This window comes from Oncorhynchus nerka, linkage group LG15 (genome assembly GCF_034236695.1).
Source record: "Oncorhynchus nerka isolate Pitt River linkage group LG15, Oner_Uvic_2.0, whole genome shotgun sequence".
NCBI lineage: Eukaryota > Metazoa > Chordata > Actinopteri > Salmoniformes > Salmonidae > Oncorhynchus > Oncorhynchus nerka.
The window spans coordinates 40855183-40881659 of record NC_088410.1 but is presented as its reverse complement, the minus strand read 5'-3'; the positions used below and the strand labels follow the sequence as shown (position 1 = coordinate 40881659).

At 42.0% G+C, this 26477-nt stretch overlaps 1 protein-coding gene across 1 annotated transcript in view; it reads left to right on the top strand.

Annotated features, from left to right (window-relative positions):
* Positions 1-222: 222 nt before the first annotated feature.
* Positions 223-26477, top strand: part of ttbk1a (tau tubulin kinase 1a) — a 46452-nt gene continuing 20197 nt past the window's right edge. Inside the window, exons 1-14 of the mRNA XM_065001595.1 lie at positions 223-305; positions 4051-4209; positions 5411-5558; positions 8152-8225; positions 10463-10633; positions 11199-11303; positions 17963-18028; positions 18678-18770; positions 19217-19342; positions 19764-19918; positions 22077-22287; positions 22696-22877; positions 23233-23567; positions 23938-24101. Of these exons, the coding sequence (XP_064857667.1) occupies positions 4102-4209; positions 5411-5558; positions 8152-8225; positions 10463-10633; positions 11199-11303; positions 17963-18028; positions 18678-18770; positions 19217-19342; positions 19764-19918; positions 22077-22287; positions 22696-22877; positions 23233-23567; positions 23938-24101 (1938 nt within the window). The 5' untranslated portion in view covers positions 223-305; positions 4051-4101. The remainder of the gene's footprint in view (positions 306-4050; positions 4210-5410; positions 5559-8151; positions 8226-10462; positions 10634-11198; positions 11304-17962; positions 18029-18677; positions 18771-19216; positions 19343-19763; positions 19919-22076; positions 22288-22695; positions 22878-23232; positions 23568-23937; positions 24102-26477) is intronic.

The following is a 26477-nucleotide window of genomic DNA, read 5'->3' as shown; positions in this document are numbered from 1 at the left end:
AATACACAATTGAAGAAAATCAAATGTTTGATTGAATTTATTGGAGGTTTCGCTTGGGATGATTGCCTGCTAAATGCATAGGAGTACGGTTCATTTTAGCGTTGGATATCGGAGTAGATGTTTATATGGACCTTTCAAAAGTTATCGCAATGGATTTGGTCATACATGGGAAAATTATGCTATTATTGAGTGTATAGCTGTAGCAGTAAGGCTATTGTTTGTCAGAGGAAGTCTTCTCCCACCTTAAAATCCCAAATGAAGATTCCAAAAAGACGGAAAAGACTAACGTGCCGTCTCTGCGCCAGGTAATATTCTTCATGACATCTCCGTTTGGCTAATAACTTTCACCTAATGTAGATATCAGTAGGCCTACCGGGCATGAATGGAAATAGCAGGGTATGTGACTTTTGCCATTGTTGCTGTTCTTGAGCCATAAGGGGTGCCCTAAATTGACAGAAATGTTGTCCAGAAATTGAACAAAAAGTTATGTTGAATTATTGTGTGATAGGGCTATAGCTATTTATTTGACCATATTTAAACCGTCAGTTAGGCATGTATACTACTTAACCTGGCCCTTTGTTGGTATTGGTTATTGACTAACTCAAACTCTCTCTTTACCTGTTATTTGTTGAACAGTCAGTTGCCTTAGTAGCAGATATGTCTACAGAGTCACACCCCCCAGTGTAGCGTTAATTTGCTTATAGCCCATCTAGAGGTATCAATTAAACTCAATAGAAACATAATACTATTACAGTTTGTGTTTAAGAGTAAGGCTAAATATTTGTCTAATTGTTAGGCTATTATTAATGACTTTAGGATGAGATGTCAAATTTGTGTAATTGTTCCAACTTTTTACTTGCCAGTGTTTACATGTAATAATAAAGGTTCAACTGTGGCTTGGACCCATTTACAACATTTATACTCCCAAATACAGATCTGGGACCTGTGAAGTAATTAATAGATTGTCATATTTTTAAAAATGTTTTTCTTTTCATTTTCAACTGTCCATTGCTATGTACAGTATGTCTCGTCGTTCTAATCATCCTCTTATATGGATGTTATGCTAAGTTATTGCATTGTATTGTTTGTGTGTATTGTTGTCTATCATAGTATTATTTGTCATCACTGTCTACTCATTCAAATTACAACTGGCATTCTCGTAAATATGATTTTTTATATATAAATATCTCTAAACATCATTGCTTTGGTTGTGGAGGCAGTCGTAACAAACCTCTTTGTATTTGTATTTTTGATTTTTTTGGCTTGTAGGCTAACAAAGGAGGGTTTTGGCATCGACTAAATTGGCCAAGTTCAGGATTTTTTTCTCAGACGTAAGGTTTTTGAAGAGGTTGTAAATATGGTGAGAGGTTAATGTGTTCTTCAAAGTTCCCTTGGAAATGTGGCTGCACTTTTACCCACCAGTTTGAACACAAAATGGCTGTCGCGGCTTCCTTCGCGGATATCAAGGAAATTTCATGATTTCGCTTCATAGTTCTGGGAAACTTGAATGCAAAAACCCTTGGCTTTTCGCAAAGTAGATCCCCTCACACTATTGATAGTGTAGGACGGCAAATACACATTTAGTTGTGTGTTAGAATTGATAGGAGTCTATCAAGTCTCTCACTATTCTCACTGATGCACTGCCCTTATGTTTTGCTATCACAAGCCCAGTGAAAATGAGACTATGGTGATGCTAATATTATTTTCATTTTCCAAGATTATTATTGGACTACACCCAAAGGGGGGGAACAGGCTTGCAGTGTTTCCCTACATTAGCAGAATCTGTCATAACACCTGGCAAGATGGCCATAATATTATAATAGTTAGACAGAGCATTATATATTATCTTAAACCACACAACCTGAAGCCTACTTGATATGATCTTATAGGGTGGCATCATGATGAGCAGTCACTATAACTGCTGATCAGCAAATGATCTTGATTAATCAATTATTAGTCACTCAAATTACAAAATGACATTCATTTCCTTACCCTTTAAGCAGTCTCGGGACAAGGACACCAATATGATTTGTAAATTGGGTGAACTATCCCTTTAATGATTTAAGGTTAAAGTAATATTTATTCCAATTCCATGGCTGTAGTGTGTGAAGTTAATTTGGAGGTTGTGTAGAGGATGCTAAGTGAGGAAATGCTCCCTGAACACCTTTCCGCCCCGTTCTAGAACTCTGTCTGAATGCTTGTTGGTTGAATTCAGTACTTCTGCCTGGTCCTACCTTCACTTGAACTACTTACAATATTGCCTGCTCTTGTGGGTTTTAGAGCAAGTCTGATGAGAGCGCCAGGGCCGCTTTTAGCATGGTGCAATGTTTATGGGACATTCAGATATCAAATGTTACGTAGAACGAACATGCACCTCTGGCATGAAGAATAAGGAGTCGCGTAAGCGCTATTCATGACATTTCTATCTGCAAGGTTCCACAACATTTGCCTACTGAACATGACCCAGGTCTTGCTACATTTGCCGTGTTACTGGCCTGTAATCTTGCTGTGCTATGAGAGTGCTTGAAATAACCACCAGTTATCGGCACGTTGACATCCAATGACACAGCATCCATTCACACACTTCCCGCCGTAGCAATGCAAATGTTGGGAACCGACCCAGGTGCATTGACAAACCTTGCTTTAAAGCCATAAGCACTGGCAATACCACCCTCATAGGCTCACACGCTCTGTCTAAACCTATTGTATGTGTTCCAGTGCATTTTGTCACTCTTTTCCACAGCTGACTAATCTGCTAGATAATGCACACAGTCTCTCAACTGGCCTCAACCTAGGCATGACTAAGTACACCTCCCCCCAAATGGAGCTGAGCTGTGCATGCATAACTAAATGGTCCATGGCCCTGCATGCAGAATAGCATGGTTTTGGTACTAACCTACTTACATTCATTACTCTTATCCAGATGTTGTTTACCCAGAATAATCATAAGCATCTAGAAAATACAATTTGATAGATATCGGTTCAAACCCAATAATACGTATACTGTCTGTAATAGTTTAGCGGGCTAACAGCGACTGACCAGATATTACAATGTAAAAACAGATTTTGTTTTATAAAGTCAAATTTACAAAGTGTCTAACTCATCAGGCAAAATTGGTTGCAATGACGTCATGGTCAGGCTGTATAATGAAGTTTTGCTGAAGTCTTTTTAGCAACCAAATCTGGTTGTTATCTGGTGACGCCTTGATCTCGTCATGAAGAGGACGTCTTTACCTGATTGTAACAGAGACCAGTTGGTTGTAAACTAGGTATATGACGTCTTCTTAACCCCAAAAATTGAGTTTACAACCAGAAAATTTGAGGCCAAATAATATTTCCATTACTATTCATTTCATAGATATATTGTCAATTTGTTGTTGTACAGCAGTGTTCATGACTGAGAAGGGTTGTGATCCCACTTTATATAGTAGGTCACTAAAACCATTTATCACATACGAATTACATATATTGTAGGTACACTATTGGCATACATTGTTAGATAATCAAACTTTTGTACAAAACTCTTAACTCAGTGCTCAAGCAGAGTGTGACGTACTGTGCTTCAAGTGCCAAAAGTCATTTGAAATTTGATTTGGCTACACCCTAAAGAAAGTGCATCTCCTTATTGGGCCTGATGTTATTCAGATATGAAGGACATTTCGTATCCATGGACAGATATAGTCACTGTAGTTGATGTACCTCCAACATGCAGTATACCTAAGGCCTTATTTTCAATTGTTCACTTGAGGCAAGAAATGCAGAGTATGCACTGTCTGTCCCCCTTGTTCTTTCAAGACAATCTAGATGTCCAACTACAACCGTCAATACCAGCAAGCTTTCTGTATGACCAGGGTATTTGCACGGACAACTGCAAATACCATTTTGTTTTCTCCTCCACTTTGGCCCGAGCTAACAAAACGAATGGCTTTGTAAGACAACCCTGACTTATGCCTTTTGCTTTGAGTGCGCTGTGTGATGCCTGCTCATGGGTATTGTGTTAAAAGAAGGGGAATAAGACTGACTTATGTCCTATTGAATATCCTTTTCTAGATAAATGGCTCATTTAAATTGGGAGCTGCTCGCGTTCTGTCGGGCTGGCAGATGCAGTGCCTAGTGCCAGCCCTCCAGGACCACGCCAACATGAATGGGGCTGGGGAGACGGCGGACATACTGCCGCCTAACTGCATGGTAAAGGACCGATGGAAAGTGGTAAGTACGCTACATAGTAGCGTTTTTTTTTTGTGTATAGTCTCTCTATATCAGTGTTTCCCTAAGGGGCTAAGTACAAGGTTACCTTCACACACACAGATTTGACTCCCCATTACTAAGGTTCTACATGTCTCACCAGAATTAAAGGGATAGTCCACTCGAACATCTGTGTTTTCATACCTTGAAGTTGAGCAGATAAATCCAAAATCAGTTTGTCAGGTTTTTTCATACCTTTAAAGCAAGCAAATTACAGAATTCTGCAGGCCTCCATCCAGCCTGAATGGGAAAGATTGTAACTAACTAATACACAGCCGTATCTATTCCCTGTCGTTCCTATTCATTTGGGACCACAAGATTGTCCAATGATTTAAACTCTTCTTCTGGAGCTACAGAACAGAATGTAAAATTGACTCAATACTGATTTTATGGTGTTAAATCATTGGACACACTTATGTTGTGGTGAAATGTCCCTTTAATGGTATCTGACAAACTTTTGGGGGTTACTTCTGGCCCTTTAATTATGGTATGCTATACGCAGTTCCACACATTTGGCCCACTGAATTAAGGAAGTGATAGCGCAACAACCAAAGTTACTGTGCTTCTGATGGTGATCACTTGGACGACCCTGTCAGAACCAATCACGGATTGACAGATCCCTCTGCCGAAGAGCTGAGGAAGAAAGTAGAGGGTGTTTGCAGATGGCTGGTAAATATTTGTCTTCAGCACTTGGCTGTCATGATCAAGCCATAAATTATAATAGGGTTGTTCAAATCACTTCAGTACTTGGTGAAAGAAAGAAAAAGGCAATAGAGGAGTTGAGGAAGTGGGGCTGGAGAAGGAGGGATGGGACAAAGGAGGGCAACTATCTAATCACTCAGCAAAAATGAATTTACTGGATTACTGTTCGACCAGTAAGACACACCTCTCTATCGCCTGGTCCCAGATCAGTTTGTGCTGTCTTGCCAACACATTTTGGTCGTTGTCATGCCTGACAATGACCATAGGAGACAGCACAAACAGTTCTAGGATCAGGCTAACATACTCTTCCATCAAAACTGGTGTTCCTCATGCAAAAGGGTTTGTCAAGTTGAACTTCAATTTCATTAGCACAGTACAGTTATTTCATTGATTTAAAGACAGCATTTGAAAAGCGCAAGAAGAATGTTATTTAATACACCTTTTGTCCTCGACACCTTTCTAGCTGAAGAAAATCGGAGGAGGAGGTTTTGGGGAGATCTACGAAGCTCTGGACCTATTGACGCGGGAGAACGTGGCCTTGAAGGTGGAGTCGGCCCAACAGCCCAAACAGGTCCTGAAGATGGAGGTGGCAGTCCTGAAGAAACTGCAGGGTAAGGGCCCACTGCGGCGGCCATTTTGGACCTTTTCTGCTAGTTTTTATAACAATGAGCCTGGCAGTGCCACTGCGGCAGCCATTTTGTGTTCACCATTCTGCTTAGTCAATGAGTATGAAGGTGTCTGTGCTGCTCAGCCATTCTTCATTGACTTGTCATTCTCACAGTAAATGGCATTCTTTGTTGATGTTTCTTGACTCGAACCCAGATCCCACCTCTGACACCATGTGTCAACATACTTTGTGTTGTAGTCATGACAGACAAATATATAAAGTTTCAGTTAGCTACAGTACATAGTGAAGTAAGAACATTTGTCTTTCCAGTGTAAGATAAATATGTGTTACATCAATACTGCTTAAGACTGCACTTATGATTGGTTATACAATTTGCTATGTCATACCCATGACAGTCTAGTAAAAAGCGTAACCATCTCTCATGGCAGCACAACATAGGTTTCAGGACAGTAGAACCAGGTAAAGTGTTACTGCTTTGGGTTTCCTTTGAGACATCCTGTCAGAGAGTGACACAAAAGGAATTTCCTCTCATATTGTCATGACCACCCTTAAGCGTCCTACAGAGTTAAAAGCTGCAGAGCCATGCAGTCTACAGTGACAGACGTCTGCAACTCCATAAAGAGCCAATTCGTTTAGTAAATATGTAATGATGGGCTGCCAGACTCTTGTGACTAGGTGGTTGTGGACTTTGAATAGAGCTTTTGTCCAAGTGACTAGGGAGAGGAACAATGTCTCTGTCTGCCCTGCATTAAGCTAGTTTAATGGAGCCTTCCCTTCCGCCTGTCCTTATTTAGTGGGTCACCGATGCACTATTTAAGCATATCGGTTTCACTGCTTGCATTATGGCCCTTGAATCTTTTGCTCGAGGTTCAAGCAACTGTGGAAACAGATGTTTCTCTCGCTTACCACACCCATAGTAGCTTCACGGAAGAGTGGCTAAGAATAGCCTAGACCTAATGAAATCAATAGGTAACCTAGTAAACTTCTCCACATCATTGCTCATGTTGTTATTGATTAAGGGGCCTTTGATCTCCTTGAAGTTCAGTGTAGGTAAAAATGTCTACAAGGCCATTATGTAGTAGTAGCTGTAGTGAGGAATACTCCACTCATGATAAAAAGGCCCTTAAAAATGTGCCTGAAAAATAAGCAATATAGTGCTGCTTGTTTTTGGTTAATACGTACATCGGTAGGAAGTAGAGAGGTCCCAACAATCAGATATCTTACAATTGTGCCCTTAAATCCAAACATGCATCCTAACAGTACTTTATATATGCTTGATTGCATGGTCCCGACAGTATATCCAAAACAGTGAACAATTTAGAGCAAATCCTTAGACTCTGCCTTTAATTCTGCCATAACGGACCCTATATATTTTTTTATGGATTATTAACTGTTGTGACTCACAGCATGTTTTTGCATGCTGGGTGGGGCAGCAGTATCGTGTTAAACGTGATGGTGATCATGTGGCACATAGAATGAGAGCAACTCTCCTCCTGGAGTATGCACGTCAATGTGCCAGGGTGACAAGTGACTCGCTTTGGCTACGAGTCATCGTCACAATATGAGGGGAAAAAGTAACCTCGAAAGCTGTCACACGTCAGTCACAGTCTGTGACTGTCGCCCAAAGCGACACATGATTGGTTTGCAACATGTACTATGTCTTTGAAGAAGCTAATGTTAATGTGTGTGTGTGTGTGTGTGTGTGTGTGTGTGTGTGTGTGTGTGTGTGTGTGTGTGTGTGTGTGTGTGTGTGTGTGTATATATGTTGGTATTTCTATGTACATATTAAAGGAAGACTCTGCAATGTGACATCATCAAAGCGGGGCGAAACAACAAACAAATTCAAGTCATCTTAGACTGCTACTGTTGGCACTTCCTAGCATTCCCATATCATGAGGTGCCAATACTGTTGTTGTTGTAAGCAGGACTGTAAGCAGGACGACACCCTTTGGCGTATGATGTGGTCATATTATAGACATTTTAAGGAATATCAAACAACCAAAACAATGAGATCAAATGAAGTTCCCTCAGAATTGTTTTTTAAGTCTAAGATTCCTAAATGCTCGGTACTAACTGAGTCACATTAACAGGGTGCTCCATCAAAAGATTAATGGTGCATGAGGAATAACAATGATTTATGCCCAACTGATCATCCTTAATTGGGATTAACTGTGAAGAAAAGGAAGACCAGGAAACATGGACTCCCCAGCTTTTTTCATTTGTCCTGTTTCATTTGTCTGGCAATATTTGATCTTTTATATAATATTTAACACAAGGCCATGTCATAGATAAAGAAAGAAGTTCTGAAAAGAAGAGTCCTGAGACAGAAGAAAACCTGGAAAGAAAATATTACTTTATCCTTTCTTCAGCCATTGAGTGTCAACATGAGGGGTTCTGCTGAATTTGCATTGATTGATATGGGAATTTAAAATGGATCTTACCTAGGCCCTGTCACCACTCTCATCTCCCCGGTGTAACCAATGAAAACCAATCCAATCATCATGTTGAAGTGAAATGGAATATTTTGGCATTTGCATCTTTGAGCTACGATTCTTAAAATATGCCTTTTTGTTTAGGTAAAAACCATGTGTGCAAATTTATTGGCTGTGGGAGAAATGACAAATTCAACTACGTGGTCATGCAACTTCAGGTAAGAAGCTGACATTTGCTTTTTTAAAGATTGACCACCATCCCCAAAAAGCATTCTGTGAGAATCTGACCACAATTCAACAAAAACACGTTTTCTAAAGAAGTGCAATTTATAAAGCCTGCATAAGGCATTGTGAAATGTGAAGTCTTTGCAAATAGGCCATATTAACTGAAGAAATGATTCATAAGCATCGGCTGGTTAGAGGCTGACAAAGCACATACTGATGATGGACAATAAATGCAAATGTCATATGTGACATGATCCAACATAGCATTATCAGCCTTCTATAATATGAAAGTATCTTATGGAGAGTCTATAGCTGTATCTTAATCCAATCCATTGTCGATTGAGACACTCCCTATAAAGCTGTTCTGCCATGTTACTTGGGTGTAAAAATCTATCATCTATCAAACTTTTGGTACTGTATGACTTATTGGCAAGGCTACAATCAGCTTCCAATACAAAAAAAACTATGTGCTGTACAGAATTGACTTGATATGCTGATATGCTGTGATGACTTAGCCAAGCCAATGCCCAGGTTCGAAGGAATTCATTTAGGAAGTATCACATTTTATTTAAGTTAAATTGAATCTCATGGTCGTACTCATAAGGCATGAAATGGAAGAAAACATACTGAAACATTTTGAAACATATTGAAACATACTGAAACATATTGAAACATACTGAAACATTTTGAAACATATTGAAACATACTGAAACATATTAAAACATACTGAAACATTTTGAAACATACTGAAACATATTGAAACATACTGAAACAGGGACTGACTAACTGGTCCAATACGAAACGTTCATTTTTGTTTTCCGTTGCAAAATGGTTTAAAACATCGCATGACTTAATCAGGTGTGACAGTAAGCTGGTACGGTCAGGTACTGCGTCCCTGCAAAATGAAACTTGAGCCTATCACAATTAACACAAAATGCCCCCAAAAATATAAACTATTACACCATTATTTAACATTACCACATGTCAGCCGCATGAAAATTGACTTGAAACCGGGTGGTATACACTCCAAATTGTGTTGTGGTTCGACTTATGTTTTGCCAAGGCAGGAGATGAGTGGCCGAGACAGAGGCGCGCGCGGACAACAGTGGACAAATTAGTTTAGGCCACAAGTGTAGGCCTAATGACAATCGCAGAATGTCACTACAATACATGTAGAGTAGGTGTTTTGTAACTGATGTCTCTTTGCATTCATCAAATTGCGAGTGCACAGTGCAGTGTTGGGGTTTGGATCCTACAGGAACGCCGTTGTTAAGTGATTGTTTGACAATCAGATGAAAACATCATGACTGGTCGTGTTTATGCCGCATTAAAAGCGAGAGGCGGTGTGTCCATAAGGCTAGGGGGAAGCTTTCCATAAAGTAAATGTAATTAAATTGCCAAAATTATATAGCCTAATTAGCTTACTCCCCTCTATACAGAAATAAATTAAATCATTCAATATTGGCTACTACACCAGAAGGCATGATTTGGCCACAGAGGACCATTTTGCTTCTTTAAAAAAAAGCTGTGGATTGTTTTCAATTGCATAGCCTACAGAAGGAAGGGCCCGCAATTTGGGCAGCTCGCGCGGTCAAATAGATGATCGTTGCGTTGTGACTGTCAGTGAAAAGCAGAGAGACCCAGCCAAGCATATTGCAATGTTTAAAAATTATTTTAAAAACCTAGGCCTACTCAACGCCACTGCACTCTGCAATGAACAGTCTTTTCTGCAAACAGCGATTGAGTTGTATTATTAGCCTAAATTATGACTATCCAATCAAATCATCACATTAGGAATAGTAGGCTGTCTTACGTAAGTCTGCAAATGCGAGGATGCATGGAATGCTTTATTATAAAGGTGCATGTTTATGGTGAAAATTAGCTTCCCCAAACTTGAAACCCAAACACTATGTTAATAGGTATTGCATGTTAAGTGATATGACAAATCTTTACTAGGCCTCAGTTACTAGGCCCACAGACATCAGATAAGAAATAAATAAAGATTCTGTATGGAATTCTATGATTACACCTAGGCGATTGGGTGTCCCATACTGATAAGAAATTGTGTTCTTTCGCACAAAACCTGTTTGTTTACATATGGTTGGTTTTCTGGAGTAGGGTGAGGTTGCTTCTAAATACTGATTTGTATTTTCCCCACCAAAGGTTAAGTTTAGGATTGGGGGGAGGGAAGCTGATCCTAGATCTGTACCTAGAGGTAACTTCACCCCAGAGCGTTGTTTTGTTTTGGGGGGTGGAGCAGGGACGCAATTTGGCGGACCTGAGGAGGAGCCAGCCTCGGGGGACTTTCACCATGAGTACCACGCTCCGCCTGGGGAAACAGATCCTGGAGTCTATAGAGGCCATCCACTCTGTTGGCTTCCTGCATCGAGATATCAAACCGGTACGTATCATACAGATGCAGACTTGTTTTTGTTGCACGTGTCATGGCACAGCATGCCACAGCTTTATGAAGGGTTATCAGTGCTAATTCTAAAATACAATGCTTTTAAATGCAAATATGTGTCATTTTTGCATTCTAATTGACCATTTAACCACTGTATTTTAGAGTTGGAATGCTCTGCTGTGACGCATGGAAAAAAGACTGCATCTGTATTGTCCATCAAAACGGAAATGTCTCTTTGCCATCGGTTCATTTCAATCGCAATCACAGACACCACATACACACACACACAGCATTGGGTGAGCAGCAGAACAGCACCCCTGGAGCAGGTTAGTGGTTAAGTGCTTTGCTCAAGGGCACAACGGCAATCTGTGGCTTCTTGGATGGTCCTATAGCCGATGTTTCATCAAACAATGCCCCCCCTTAAGAACAAGCACCCCTCCTGGCTAGCTCTAATGGCACAGTGATGGTTCCTTGGTGTTGCTACAGTAGCCCCACACTCTTACTGACTGAGCCACACGACCATATCTGTAATGCACTGAATAATCATGTATTTTCTCTGCAGTCAAACTTCGCCATGGGAAGGCTGCCTTCGACCTTGAGGAAGTGTTACATGTTGGACTTCGGCCTCGCGCGGCAGTACACCAATACCACTGGAGAAGTCCGCCCTGTAAGTCTCCTCTTTTGTTCCTTTGCTTTGGTTTGTCCTACGAAAATGTTAGTTTTACATTTGAGTCATTTAGCAGACGCTCTTATCCATTAAGTGCCTTGCTCAAGGGCACATCGACAGAGCCTTGCCGGCTTGGGGATTCGAACCAGCAACCTTTACTGGCCCAACGCTCTAACCGCTAGGCTACCTGCCACCCAGTTCAATGTTATTGTGATGTTATTAGAATAATGTCCAGCTCGTGGGTAAGTTCCAGGTCATCTTTATTGCAATGGTGAGGCTGCACAGATTAGCAGGTCTGAGATTCCAACATCTGGGCCTATCATTTATAAACCATCTCAGAGTAGGAGAGCAGATCTAGGATCATGTCCCCCCGTCCATGTATTTATGATCTAAAAGGCAAACGTGATTCTAACTTAGCATCCTACTCTGAGACTCGTTATGAAATGGTAATACGATATATCCATGTTCAGCACGACAGAAATGAGCAAGACCTGGAACGCGCCCGGTGTTCCCTAAATGGTGGGTCCTGATCAATGACGTCACATGACCCACCCTAAAGCATGTAATACTGAGAATCTCACTGCCGATAGACTGCTGATAGGTACTTAACACAGTGGGAGGCCGTTCCTTCTCTTGCTAGAACAAAAGCGGTACCTGCTGCGTGCCGTCGAACCTACAAATCGCAACGCTCGTAAGTGGCCAACAACTTGACGTTGAGCCAATCCTAATTTTGGGGGGCATTTTCTTTGTACATCCACGGACGAGGCAGTCACACTTCATATGCAATGTAGGCTATGGGATGGTAGTTAGCTAAGTGCACAGATGCAATGCACGCAACACTAATTACTTCCTCCAAGCTAGCTAAGCACTGTAGCTAGTGCTAACATTATAATTAAATCCCAATGGATTAGGTAGTGTCTGTAAAACAGCTGCCAGTGTTAGCTGCTGAGTTAGTGCAGTGTCCTTAGCTATCTAGCTCAATTATGTGAACACAAAAGAGATTGACTGCCGATGCTGTCAATCCTTCCGGTGTGTCTGAACTTTAAGATCCTCTTAGCTCCTAGCTCTGGGTCGTACTCATCAGGCAGCAAACAGAAGAAAACAGACTGAAACAGGGAAGGATTACCTGGATTTGTCCAATAACAAACACACATTTTCAGTTTGTGTTACAAAACATTTTAAAAGTTTTCCGTTGGGTCTGTGCCATAATGAACAAGAACCTTGTCTAGGTTGTGGGTCACAATGCAGAATTTTGAGGATCGCTGGACTATATTATCATCGTTGGTACTTTTTTTGTTTACGTTCAGACCCTGGGTTTGGTGCAATGCAGTACAATTCATGCACAAGTGAGCTCATTCATTGTACAATATCTGAATCCTTGTTTTACTGCTCCTTGTGTACATGGGTATCTGTCCAATATGCCTGGCGGTATCGGCTTTTTTTGTTAAAAGTTTAGGGCCAGTTTGCCGGACCCAGATTAAAGCTATTACCGGACTAAAATATATGCTCAATGGAGAATCGCCATTGAAAGTGCTTTGATATCCAGGAATAGGTTTAATCTGGGTTTGGGAAACCTGTCGGTAATGTACAAAATCAAACAGATGACAGTTAAAATGCATTAACCAGTGACTGCTTATGACATCGGTTATGTTGTGTTAGCTAACGATAGTACAGTGACATCTTAAAAATGGATGGATCATATTGGTTATGTTTGTGCCCAGTCCATGGTTTGGATAATATATAATATATACTGTAAGATATGCCACTTAGCAGACACTTAAAAAAAAATTTTTATGAGATTTCCTACAGGCTTTGGTCATTTTTATCAGCCTTTTAAAATGTCACAGAAATCCCTTTTTATTTACAATATCATAGTCTTATTTAATAATTTCGGTGTCAAGTGAAAGCCTCTCCATCATTTTCAAATTGAGTTGAAATGTTCAGCCTATTTGTCATTCACATCATACACAGTAATCCCTGGCTTTTGTAGTTAGTTTACATGCTAATCAAAGTCTCAGGGGATATGCGACTGGAACTAAGCCGAAGATGGACTAACCTCCCCTTTCTCCGACACACACACTCTCTCTCTCTCTCTCTCTCTCTCACTCTCTCACTCTCTCTCTCTCTCTCTCTCACTCACTCTCTCTCTCTCTCTCTCTCTCTCTCTCTCTCTCTCACTCACTCTCACTCTCACTCTCTCACCACTCAATCTCTTTTTTTTCTCTCTCTCTCTCACTCTCTCACCACTCACCACTCAATCTCTTTTTTCTCTCTCTCTCTCACTCTCACTCTCTCTCACAAACACATTCTCATAAGCAAATGCGCGCGCACACACAAACACACCTTCATCCCAGAGAGAGGTATCCAAAGTGCTTTCTCTCAGTCTGTGGTGTCTTGTCTTATTTTAGCTCACTCCAAGTATGAGTCGTCCACTCTTACAGTAACTCTCCCCTCCTCCCCCTTTGCTCCTCCGTCCCATACATCCTCTCCCCTCCTCCCCTTTGCTCCTCCGTCCCATACATCCTCTCCCATCCCCTCTTATTGACTGCATTTTCAATCTCTCCTCTTCTTCCCTCCTTTGATCTTCCCTCTTCTTCTCTTCTTCTTCACTTCCATCCTGTAATTTCCTCCTCTCCCAACTTCTCCCTGTCTCCTTTTATCTCTCTTAATCTCTTCTAGCACTTTCACCTCCTCTCCTTTTTTTCTCCCTCTAATCAATTGCTTATGCATTCATCCTCCTCTCCACTGGACTCTTCTTCCCCTTTATGTCTCTTCTTTTTCCTCCCCTCCCTTCTTTCCTCTTCACCTCTCCCCTCCTTTTCACTAGACTCTTTCAGGTAACTTCTATCTTCTCTCCTTCCCACTCTTGCCCCTTCTACATTCCCTTCTACATTTCTACATTGATTTCCCACTCTCATCTCTTTGACTCAGTCACTATCTGCTCTCCTCTATTTCTCTCTGCCACTTCCCCTCTCCCTCCCTCCCTCCCTCTCCTCTCCCCCTCCCTCATATCTCTGGCTCTACCACTCTGTGTCCTCATGCATCCCCCCCCCCTCTCTCTGTGTTTGGAGCTCTGTGAGTGCAGCAGCGTGAGATGAATATTTTATTTGCATGCATGCGTCAGTGGGCGATGCCCCGAGGCATCGCTCCCCCTTTACCCCCATCCCCCGCTCCCCTTCTCCTTTTCCCCTTCTCTTGCTCTCTGATTTTTTCTTCTTCTAGCCAGTACAGCTGAGTCAGCTTCAGCTCATTGATTTGTGATGAATGCAAGTCTCTCTCTCTCACCGTCCCTGTTTGTCTCTCCATCTTGCTTTATTTAACACCCCCTGCTTCCATGTCTGTCTCTCGTTCTTTACCCCTGCTTCCCTCCCTCCTTCTCATTCCATCTCCCTTCATCTCCCTCTTCCCCCAGTCCCTGACAAATAGCAGTGTATGCCTCTCTCCTACCCTGAGGCAGCCAGATCTCCAGGGAAGGAAGTGTCAGGGGCCTCTCCAGTCCAAATGACCTTCACCTTGCCACTATGTCAGCCCCTTACCCATAAATCATATTTGTTAGCACATAGCCGTTAGCCCCCAGCCAGAAGCCACAAAGCACATTTGTTAGCATGTAGCCATTAGCCCCCAGAAAATAGCCACAAAGCATATTTGTTAGCACATAGCCGTCAGCCCCCAGCCATTTGCCACAAAGCATATTTGTTCGCATGTAGCCTTTAGCATCCAGTGCTTGTGCAGTGAATGACCTACCAGCTGCTACATACTGTAGTGTTCTCTCCTCAATGAAGAGGGATCTTCCCTCACTTTCCTTCCCTGATAACTGAATAAATCATTGTGGGTAATAAATAGCGGAGCTATTTTTCCTCTCGTGGCATCATGCGTTTCTCAGAAATCTTGTTTTCCATGTCTGCTGCTGAGAAGTGGAAAATAATGATTTAATGTAGAGATTATGGCATGCTAATTCATTTCCCATAACATGTCTCTGTCCTTTATGCAGTAACTGAGTAGCAGGTTTAGGGGCGTGTTAAATGTTGATGGGTTTGGAAACTCATGGGGCGTTTTCATATTCACACATTGATATATATATATCAGGTGCTGCTGGACAAAAATGCTTTCAGAGTTAGCTTTATCTTGAGGCATCCGTCAAACTACAAATACTCTACATATCAGCTGCCAAAATGTATTGTTTTAACACATTTTTATTCTATTGAAGCTGGTTTACTGTCTTGAGTATATAATGCTGCAGGATTAGGTCCCTATTCAGGGAGTTTTATGTGTAAACAGATTAAGTCTGTTTCTAGACGAAAACGCATTCACTATTAAAAAGTGCTTCTCAGTTCAAGACTAGGCCTAATCTGTGTCTGGGAAACCGGCCCTACATGTATTACGTCTATCATGTTTTGTGTGTTGTAACTTGTAATAATCTGTTATTACGGACTATATAACACCACTATATAGGTATAATTAAGGCTGTTTCATGCACGTTATTGCCTCTTGGATAGGATAACACTCAATCCACTTGCATACCTACAGTAGGTGATAAAATGGGATGCAGTGTTTTGAAACTTGAAAAAGTAAGGTCCCCACTCACCAGCAGTTCCCAAAAATCAAACTGAAACGCTTTCTGAATGTGCGATGTTGTAAGCCAGAATGTGATTGTTACAGGAAGTTGATACACATGTACATACATTTTAAAAATATTTCAGCCAGAATTGTGGCCATTGGTGGTCAGCAAGGACATTACTTATAGTGTATATATAGTTCTGTCTCTATTACATAAAAGCCCATAGAAAATGTTTGACAAGTTACTGCCATTACCGTGTGTAATTTGGACCTCATGAATGTCACTGTTTTCCTATGTGATGTGTGCCTATTTATTTGACATTTCCTTACATTTATTCATTCATTTTGTTTCAGTGCCTGCCTTTGTTTTGTGTTTTACAGTTCCTTTTGGACATTTGATTTTGAAGTGCATGCTCCAACCCGTTTCTCCATCAGATCCTTGCTCCGCCATGGCTGTCACGCGCATGGTGACAGAGTGACGTGAGTGTGGTCACCAAGCTTTCTGTTCTCCTCAGAGCAGAGGGGTCACACTAAGGACACCCACTTTCGACCTTTCTGTTACACTCATGTCAATGGTTACTGTTTCTATTGCTAGGACCCCGTTATTGCTGCTGGCAACTATTTTACATCGCAACAGCTATAAATGGATCTATCTACATAGCAATGATTTTCGGATGTAAGACATTTGTACATTATTACTCGCTCTCTCTAACTTACACTTAGATGTTCTGTTTCTTTTAGGTTTTAGCTATGTGTCAGAGTAGGGCCCTGGTTCTGATGCATACGCCGTCGACAAGGAATAGAAACTTGAAAGCAACAGAAGATCTAAGCGTAAGTTAGTGCAATGTGGACGTTTCTCAAGGTCACAAGGTAGAGGCTCAGAATTCCCCTTAAGGTTCTTACACACAGCGAACTGCGCACTCTAATTCAGTCTGAAGCAGCTTCTCCTTGTCGCCGAAGAAGCATTAAGTTAATTGCTTGTTTAGGACAGAGTGAATCGGCAGACAGGCAGCCTTCTCTCTGTAATAACCAGCTGAGAGCACAGTTGGTGTCATTGTTGACAATAACGGGGCATCCCTCGCTGTCAAATCTAAACATAGGATGCGTCCCAAATAGTGCCATTCTGGATACAGCCCCACTGTCTACCTCCGAGGGCTCAGTACTCAGTGTTCGATAAATGACCGTGGGACTCGACCGTGAGCGTTCAGTCTGCTCCCCCCGGAGCGAAGGTCATGGCACCAGCAAACTACGAGGGTAATGGGAGAACGAACAGCATGTGCCGCACCACTGATACTGCCATCCCAAGCCAAACTCACAAGAGATTGAGTTACTAAAATAAGCTAGAGAGGCGCAATTCTATTTAGAAGTTTTCAGATTGTCAGTTCAGGAGATGAATCGACATTTAGGAAAACGTTTGAAAGAATAAAGGAGTTATTGAATTATTTAAATGCAAGTTAATTGAATATTGCTTATTGATATTGACTGGATTAAAATGAAATTTAGCTCCACTACAGTATAATACCATAATGGTTTAACACAAGTCGCTTACTGAGCCGAACACACGCAGACATGAATTCATGAGCTTTTAGTAGGATTAGTGTACAGATGCCTGGTGTGACCCCTCACTTATGTTTCTGGCTACTTTATTATTTCGTTTTTATTTGATTTATACAATTTAGATTCACTTTGTTTACAGTAAGCATCCATAGCTCCTCTACGGCACTAAATGGCGGCAACAAAAGCATGGATATTACCTGTATGTCAGATCGAATTTGCAAGGTCAAATTTAGCATGTATTGTATTGCATGTATCCTCTATGTAGCTGTTGTGTCCTGGTTATTTGGCGCTAACAGATGCGAGATGAATGCTAGTGTAAATGTTAATTGTTACTATTTACTTCCCATTTAAGTAAAAACCAAAAAAAATGTTTTAGTGTTTATTAGATTGGAATAGTTCGTTTTTAAAACCAATTTTGGAGAGTGAGCAGTAGGGAGAAACCTAGAAGGAGGATGTGTTAGAAATGTCATTTTTCCAAGACGTTGAAGTATGTGCATCTTGATATTGGTCCGTCACTAATACTGTTCCCTTTTGTTTCCTTTCAGCCGAGAACTGTCGCAGGTTTTCGAGGAACTGTTCGATATGCCTCAGTCAACGCACATAAAAACAAAGTAAACAACTATGTTTATGTTGTCGAAATGATATGCTGGAAAATGTATTCTGCCAAATTTGCTCTTTGAAATAAACGTGTTTATTGTGTTGTTGTACTATAAAAAGGTGTCAGGCAACCATAGAATAAGGAATTACAATACATACCCCCTCTAGTAATTTAATAGGATCTCTATGGGGGCAACTTTAGGTTTGGCACTATTAATGTAATGCCCGGGGTGTAGTGGAGGAAGAAGTCAGGCGCAGGAAACAGAGAGTTCAGGGTAGCGATACTTTTAATTCACCACACAGGTGAAAACGACGCCAACCCAAACAAATGTCCCAAAACACGGGGAACTAAACAGTCCAGAAAATACACACATCCACGGACAACCGTGACCTACAGTCGTGTACAAAATGTACACAGAGAATAATCCCGCACACCCAGTAGGCGGGCCTGCTGGATAAAAAAGCCCCACTAATAAACCTAATTAAACACAGGTGTAACTAATAAACAGGGAAAGGATCAGTGGCAGCTAGTAGGCCGGTGACGACGACCACCACCACCCGGTAGGAGTCGTGACAATTAAGGGTATACTGTACTAATTGAAACGATTTAGCGTGGAAGAAGATATCATTCGTAATCTCTACTTTCATTTTTTCTCTCCCCAGGAAATGGGACGCCATGATGACCTATGGTCTTTATTTTACATGTTGGTGGAATTTGCAGTTGGACAGCTACCATGGCGGAAAATCAAGGACAAGGTAGAGTCCCTTCACTCGTCCACGACAGACCCACTGTATTTCTAGCGAATCGTTAAAGTCAAATAATCAAATATGCAAGATGAACAAAACGCAAGCCTTTTTGGATCTTCTTTTTCTTTCAACACAATGTTAGTAACAATTAAACATTTCATTTAGTCGGTATTTCTAGGTATTTCATTTGTAATATGAGTAGTGCCTCGAAATCAGATGAAATTGTGTAAACTCCAAATATCCCAGCGTGTGTTGGCTCTGTCGAAGTGGCATATAGGATGATCTAATTTGCCCCTACACCCGTGATCATTTTCATCCCATCAGCTTTCGGACACTTGTGCATATGGCGCAATGGGCAAATGGAGGGGGACTGGTTTGGTTTCAGCCACTGAATGACAAGCAAATAAATAAAATAAAATAAAACAAATCTGTTTTTTTTCTTCTGTTTTGCGCAGGAGCAAGTTGGGCAGATAAAAGAGCGATATGACCATAGGATGCTGCTGAAACACATGCCTTCAGAGTTTCATATCTTCCTCGACCATGTATTGGGCCTTGACTACTACACCAAGCCGGATTATCAGGTACCATCACAGTATAGAGAACAAGGAAAGTACTTTGAAAGTGTTTTGAAATACTCCCACAAACGTCTCTTTTTTTCTTTCTTTTTTTTTGACTGGCCACTAATTGCGGGGACTTTTTTGTATGTTCACACAAACTGATATGTTGACTTCATCAATGCTTCCTAGTACTCCCTGTGCTATTTCCATTAACAAAATTGCATCTAAAATTACAACTTATTTCTTATTTATTACTGCACTACTTTGACCAGAGAGGTACACTACAGTGTAAAGGAAATAGGGTGCAATTTGGACACCACCAGAGTCTCATTTGGAGTTGTTTTCTATTGGCCGACTGCTGGTCTGGTCAAGGGAATAGGGTGTATTTGAAAGATTAGGGTGCCATTTGGGATGCACCCAAAGTCAAATTTATTTTATTTCCCAGCTGCTGATGTCGGTGTTTGAGAACAGCATGAAGGAGCGCATCATCATGGAAAATGAGCCGTTTGATTGGGAGAAAGGAGGGACAGACTCCACACAGTCAACAACCGCTTCGACCCAACCACAGCACAACACACGGCCCACCGTCGCCATTGTGGGGTAAGGACCCTGATATATTTACCATTAGGATTAAAAGGAGAGTCCACCATATTTACATGATCATACACCGCAGGGCAACTTTCTGCTTGCATTTTACTGAACACTAGAACCACTGGGCCTCAAGAGAACCCCCTTCAAGCTAATGAGCAGTGACTCTGACTGCAACACTCTGACAGTGTAATTAATCAATTTCATATATGATATCGCAAAAATGAATAAGGTAAAATTGGAATAATATTTATTTAATGGTGGCGTGGGCTCCTGCTGAGTGAGCATCCTTCTGGCTTTTTTTTGCGCTTAGGCCTCGGAGGTGTAGGTTCATGCCGAGGTTCAGAATCTGAAGAATAATCCAAGATTTTTCCTCCCACCATCTGAGTCATTTTCATTCAGATCTAGTAGCAGTGCTTAACGCAGCATGTGCATCCATTCGTCTTTATCTTCTTGCCATTGTATATTACGCACACTCTCACAGTGTACTCCAAGTAGGTCAGAGTGGACTGATAAAACTGCTTGGATTTGGTGAACTGATATAGAGCATATACTTTACCATTTTCAGATTATAATTAGAATATACCATTACAATAGAATTTCCCGCCCAGTTCTTCATTCACAATTGGTAATTACATAATTATGCACCGTTCACTTCCCTTCGCTCATCAACTCACCCATTCTCCCCCTTTCTCCCGCAGCAAACTTTACTTAATATATTTAATCTGCTGGTATAAGTGTGAAATTAGTTTCGGTATTGTTTCGGTTCAATTTTGAGACAATTATCTGTGTGATTATCAACTGGGCACGGCACCTTCCACTGTCGGGAGAAGAGGGGGTAACAGTGGAAAACCATTCAAAAAATGAGATGCCTTCCTAAACCTGGTTATAACTCCAGTTCTGTTTGTGATGATATGAATGAGCAGTCAAAATTACTGCTTTAGTGATTCTAGTGTTAACACGGACAGTGTCCGTTCATCAACATTTCAGTGTTCACATCAATGTAAATGTGCCAGCTGAAATGCCCTACCTTGAGGCGTGCCCACGTGGGAAGAGCCAATAGAGGCCATCTTGGCAGATTCACATTTTGTAGTTGTGGGTTTTTGTAAGCAGAAAGTTTCCCCATTGTGTACGATGATGTCATATTTCTGGTCTTCCTTTAATCCTAGAGTATTTTTCACCAGTTGTCTGTATTTGACACTTGACATTTACAGGATCAATACACAAGGCAATGGTACAAAATATTAGATCCTGAATGTTCCACAACGTGATACAGTCACAGTGCTCTATTTTTAATCTGTCTTTTATACATCTTTCATGGGAGCTATTGTTTGACTCACTCACCCAAATATATCCTTTTGATGTTCTCTCTCTCTCTCACTCTCTCTCTGATGACTGTTTTGTTTGAAGCTCTTTACTGTTCAGCCCGCCTAGACACACACACACGCACACACATTCAGACACACACACACTACACACATTCAGACACACACACTACACACACACACACACACACACACTACACACACACACACACACACTACACACAGCTGCATGACTTCCCTGCGAACACGACATCCTTATCTCTGGAGACATCATTCGTCTTTTGGTCGTCATCACACACTGAGACACTATCCTAAATGGCACCCTATTCCCTATGTAGTGCCCTTTGACCAGGGCCCATAGGCCTCTGGTCAAAAGTAGTGCACAAAGTAGGGAATGTGAACAGAGAGAGATGACAGGTTGTGTCCATCAGTATTGCTGTCACACCTCGAGGCTACTGCCACACTGCTCATCCCCAAACCCTTTGAAATGCATGATATTGAATTCTAAACTAGGCTGTAAGGCATTTGATATACCAGTTTACAATTAATGTTTCACTGAATAAATAGATATGTAAATAGATGTTTACTGAACTTTGAGGGTTGCCTGTACAAAGTGCATTAATTAAGTGCATGCTTAATTCAGGAAATAAAAAAACATTTTGGAATAGAGTAGGGCAGGAACAAAAACCTGCACAACCAGTGGACATATTCACATATAGGTGTTATATACATGTGTTTATTATATACATTCATATACATTGTATACATCATTGGGCCCCCACTGCTCTTAATCAACTGATTAAACCTGAACCCATCCCCCCACTCCCATCCATCTTCTCCTCCAGAGCCCTCAACACCCCGGTGCCCGTAGACCTCCAGAGGGAGAACACGGAGAACGTGCTCCAGGACGAGCACCTCAGCGACCAAGAGAACGCCCCTCCGGCCCTGCCCCCCGGTGGGAGCCGCCAGGGGGGCGGTGGCCAGACAACTGCTAAGGGCGAGGGATGGGAGGACACCGACTTCAACCGCAACAAACTCAGGATCAGCCTGGGCAAGGTGAGTAAGGGGGAGGAATGAGGGGAAGGAGACCACAACATATTACTGTATGGCCTGGTCTCACCACAATGGCCCGTAGATGGTAGGATGGCATTCATGTAGATGTTTTAGCATGGCTTATACTGTTTGTTGATAGTATTTTTAGCATTTTTGATTCATGAAAAATATGGGATGGATTGATGGTTGGCTGGGTAGAGGATGATAGACGGACAGAGAGATGCACAGGCAGAGATGGACATCCAGACAGAAAATGTGTACACCAGACAGACGAAGGCCTACCCTTTAAACTCCTAGCAGTGGTAATAGACACATTTTAGAATGAATTACTGTTTAGCATACATCATCGTGGCCTCCTGTCTCTCCTTTCCCCTCCCGTCTCCTCCTCTCCTCTCCCCTCTGTGTCTGCAGGGGGCACAGGAGGGGGATGAACCCAGCAGAGGGGCCTGTCCCATGTCTCCGTGCCGGGCAGGAGGGGCCCCCGAGTCCCCCAGTGGCCAGGTGCGCTCGCTCCGGTACCGCCGCATCAACAGCCCTGAGTCAGACCGCATGTCGGCCGCTGATGGGAGGGGCGTTGACGGATACGGCCAAAGGTGACCACAACAAACCAGCTCTAGTATTAGTTCCAAACCTGTACTAGCTTTTAGTTTAGTAGTATTTAAAGTAATGTAGTTAACCAGGAAGTACATTGTACTAAAATACATTTAGTATTGTACCTAGCTACATTAAAGTCTCTTAGGTGTTCCAGGAAAGTCCTTTGGGTTAGGGTCTGTGAAACTGCTATAAGCCTATCTATTATAGCCCTCCACTTTAATACTTAATTCAATACTTAATGTGTGGGTTTTGTGTGTGTGCATTCGTTTGTGCATGCTTGTGTGTCTATGTGCCCTTGTACGTCCTCGTGCTTGTACCTGTGTGAATGTATTTGTACACATCTGTGTGCCACAGTATCAGGTCCCGCATGGATATCTTGGGATCGCCCTCACGCCACGTGTACTCGTCCCAGCCGGCCATGATGCTGTCTGTGGACTGCGGCCTGCAGCGCGGGAGGCACGGCGAGGGCTCAGTGGCGTCTGTGGACCAGGAAGCCCACAGTAATGCCTTTATCAGATCGGTGCCGCTGGCAGAGGAAGAAGACTTTGATAGCAAGGAGTGGGTGATCATCGACAAGGAGACAGAGCTGAGGGACTTCCAGCCCACCACGTCGGGCACCACCGATGAGGAGCCTGAGGAGCTGAGGCCCCTGGAGGAGGGAGAGGAGAGGAGGAGGCTGCGGGGAGGAGGTGGGCCTGGAGGTTTTATGTACATTCAATGATGTGCAATTTCAGTCAGTTCAATTCTGTTCCATTCTATTCGGTTCTGTTGTATTCAGTTCTATTCTGTACAAGTTGTGCTGTGTTGACGATGATGCTCATCTCTCCTCTCATGTTCAAATATTGTTTGACGTTTGACTTAATCCAGAAAACACTTTTCCCACTACTGAGCCGAAGCGAACCATTTGTACTGAGCTGACCTGGTTATGCATCTTCCACAAGCAGAACCATGCTGAAAAGGAAAATGTCAAAATTAAATATTCAACCCATCACAGTTTGGTTCGGGTTGGCATGATAGTGTGAAAAGGGTAGTATATTCCTAACCAATCCTTTGTTTTAGGGGCGGAGATGGTGGTGCGACCCAAGACGACCCTCACAACCAACAGCAGCCGGGGCATGCTCACACTCACTGAGGAGGAAGCCTCCAGACGAAGTGGGGGAAGCCCCGCCATGTCGCCCTGTCATTCACTCCCGTCAGGCCGTCCTATTGGACCGCAAAGACCGGTAAGAGACCGGGCTGACCTATCGGTGGAGGGAGGCTTCTCTCCTTGCATGTTGATGGGAGTCGGCTCAGAGCTGGGTCGCCTGCTGTACAATGCGATTGATCTTCAGATGATATGGATGAGACCCACCTAAGCGGTGGGTGTTGTTGTTGATCTATCCAGATTATGTAAAGATTAGCTCTTCGGTGCCCCCTCTGGTCGGGATGTCAATTAACATGCAGTGCTAAACCTAGGGTTGCAAAATTCCAATAATGACCTGTTTTTCCAGAAATCTCAGTTGGAAGATTCCTTCTAATTTCAGTGATCATTCTAGAAAAACAGGGCATTTTGCAACCCTAGAATTTTGCAAGCCAGTGGGAACTGAATACCTGGGCGGGGGGGGGTGACCATTATTCCCACAGCCATTTCAGTGTCATTCACACTGTCATTGGGGCGGCAGCGTAGCCTAGTGGTTAGAGCGTTGGACTAGTAACCGGAAGGTTGCGAGTTCAAACCCCCGAGCTGACAAGGTACAAATCTGTCGTTCTGCCCCTGCTTTTTGGGTGAGATGGTGGCATGAGTAGGGTTATTTTGACAGTAACCCCCCCCTCCCCAATGTATTTCAACAATATTTTCTCAATAGTTTTCTCAATGAGTCCACAAGAGCATTTTCTCATAGTGCAGTTCCGGCAAATGCCAGATAGGCTGGTCCATACCACGGGCAGATTCCTGTTCCCAGTACGTCCCTGTATTCGGGATGACATTTGTCAGGGTTGCACTGCACTTGATGCCCTCGTTATGACACACTGACTGGTGAAACAAGATATACGCATACATGATGACACTTTCTCATTCTGATGAGAATAATGTAGCAAAATCCAGACAGCTGGGTCATATTCAGTATGGCACAACCGAGCAAAATGTTTTTGTAACAGAAAAAAAAACATTTGGACATGTTCAGGTGGTGCAACCTAGTTTCAAAACGTTTTCTTCACACTGAACATGTTCTTGACGTCAGTGTTAGAAAGTTAGATGTACACTGTCCTGACATGAAAACCTTTTGGTTGAAAATGTTAAAAGGTTTAAACCGTGGGTCTTCCCATCGCTGCCACCAAATGTGTTTAAGCTGACCGTTACCTCATACATAAAAAGATGCACAAAAGAAAATATGGGGAATGTTCCAGTCTTTTAGCTGAATGAATTATAGAGGAAATTCAGCAGATTCTTGGAGAACGGTTGAAGTTGACTAAATGTTTCCTCATTGTTAAAACAATGTGTCTCAGCCTGTAGCTTCCATTAGTGTTTCAGTTCTTTATGGGTCTTTTAGGTGAGAATGTCATTCTCCATTTAAAAACATGCAATCATACTATTTTGCCCAACAGTGATGTACACTACCGTTCAAAAGTTTGGGGTCACTTAGAAACGTCCTTGTCTTTGAAAGAAAAGCTGACACATAGCTAAAACCTAACAGAAACAGAACATCTAAGTGTAAGTTAGAGAGAGCGAGCAATAATTTACAAATGTCTCACATCCGAATGTGGCTCTAATATTATTGCTATGTACACTACCATTCAAAAGTTTGGGGTGACTTAGAAATTAGAAAAAAATGGTCCATTAAAATAACATTAAATTGTTCAGAAATACAGTGTAGACATTGCTAATGTTGTAAATTACTATTGTAGCTCGAAACGGTAGATTTTTTTAAATGGAATATCTACATAGGCGTACAGAGGCCAATTATCAGCAACCATCACTCCTGTGTTCCAATGGCACGTTGTGTTAGCTAATCCAAGTTTATCATTTTAAAAGGCTAATTAATGATTAGAAAACCCTTTTGCAATTATGTTAGCACAGCTGAAAACTGTTGTGGAAAATACTGTGGTAAATATTTTCTTCTTCTTGAACTGCACTGTTGGTTAAGGGCTTGTAAGTAAGCATTTCACGGTAAAGTCTACACTTGTTGTATTCGGCGCATGTGACAAATAAAGTCTGATTTGTTCTGATTAAAGAAGCAATAAAACTGGCCTTCTTTAGACTAGTTGAGTATCTGGAGCATCAGCATTTGTGGGTTCGATTACAGGCTCAAAATGGCCAGAAATAAATAACTTTCTTCTGAAACTCGTCAGTCTATTCTTGTTCTGAGAAATGAATGGCTATTCCATGCAAGAAATTGCCCAGAAACTGAAGATCTCATACAACGCTGTGTACTACTCCCTTCACAGAATAACTCAAACTGGCTCTAACCAGAATAGAACGAGGAGTGGGAGGCTCCGGTGCACAACTGAGCAATAGGACAAGTGCATTAGAGTGTCTAGTTTGAGAAACAGACGCCTCACAAGTCCTCAACTGGCAGCTTCATTAAATAGTACCCACAAAACACCAGTCTCAATGTCAACAT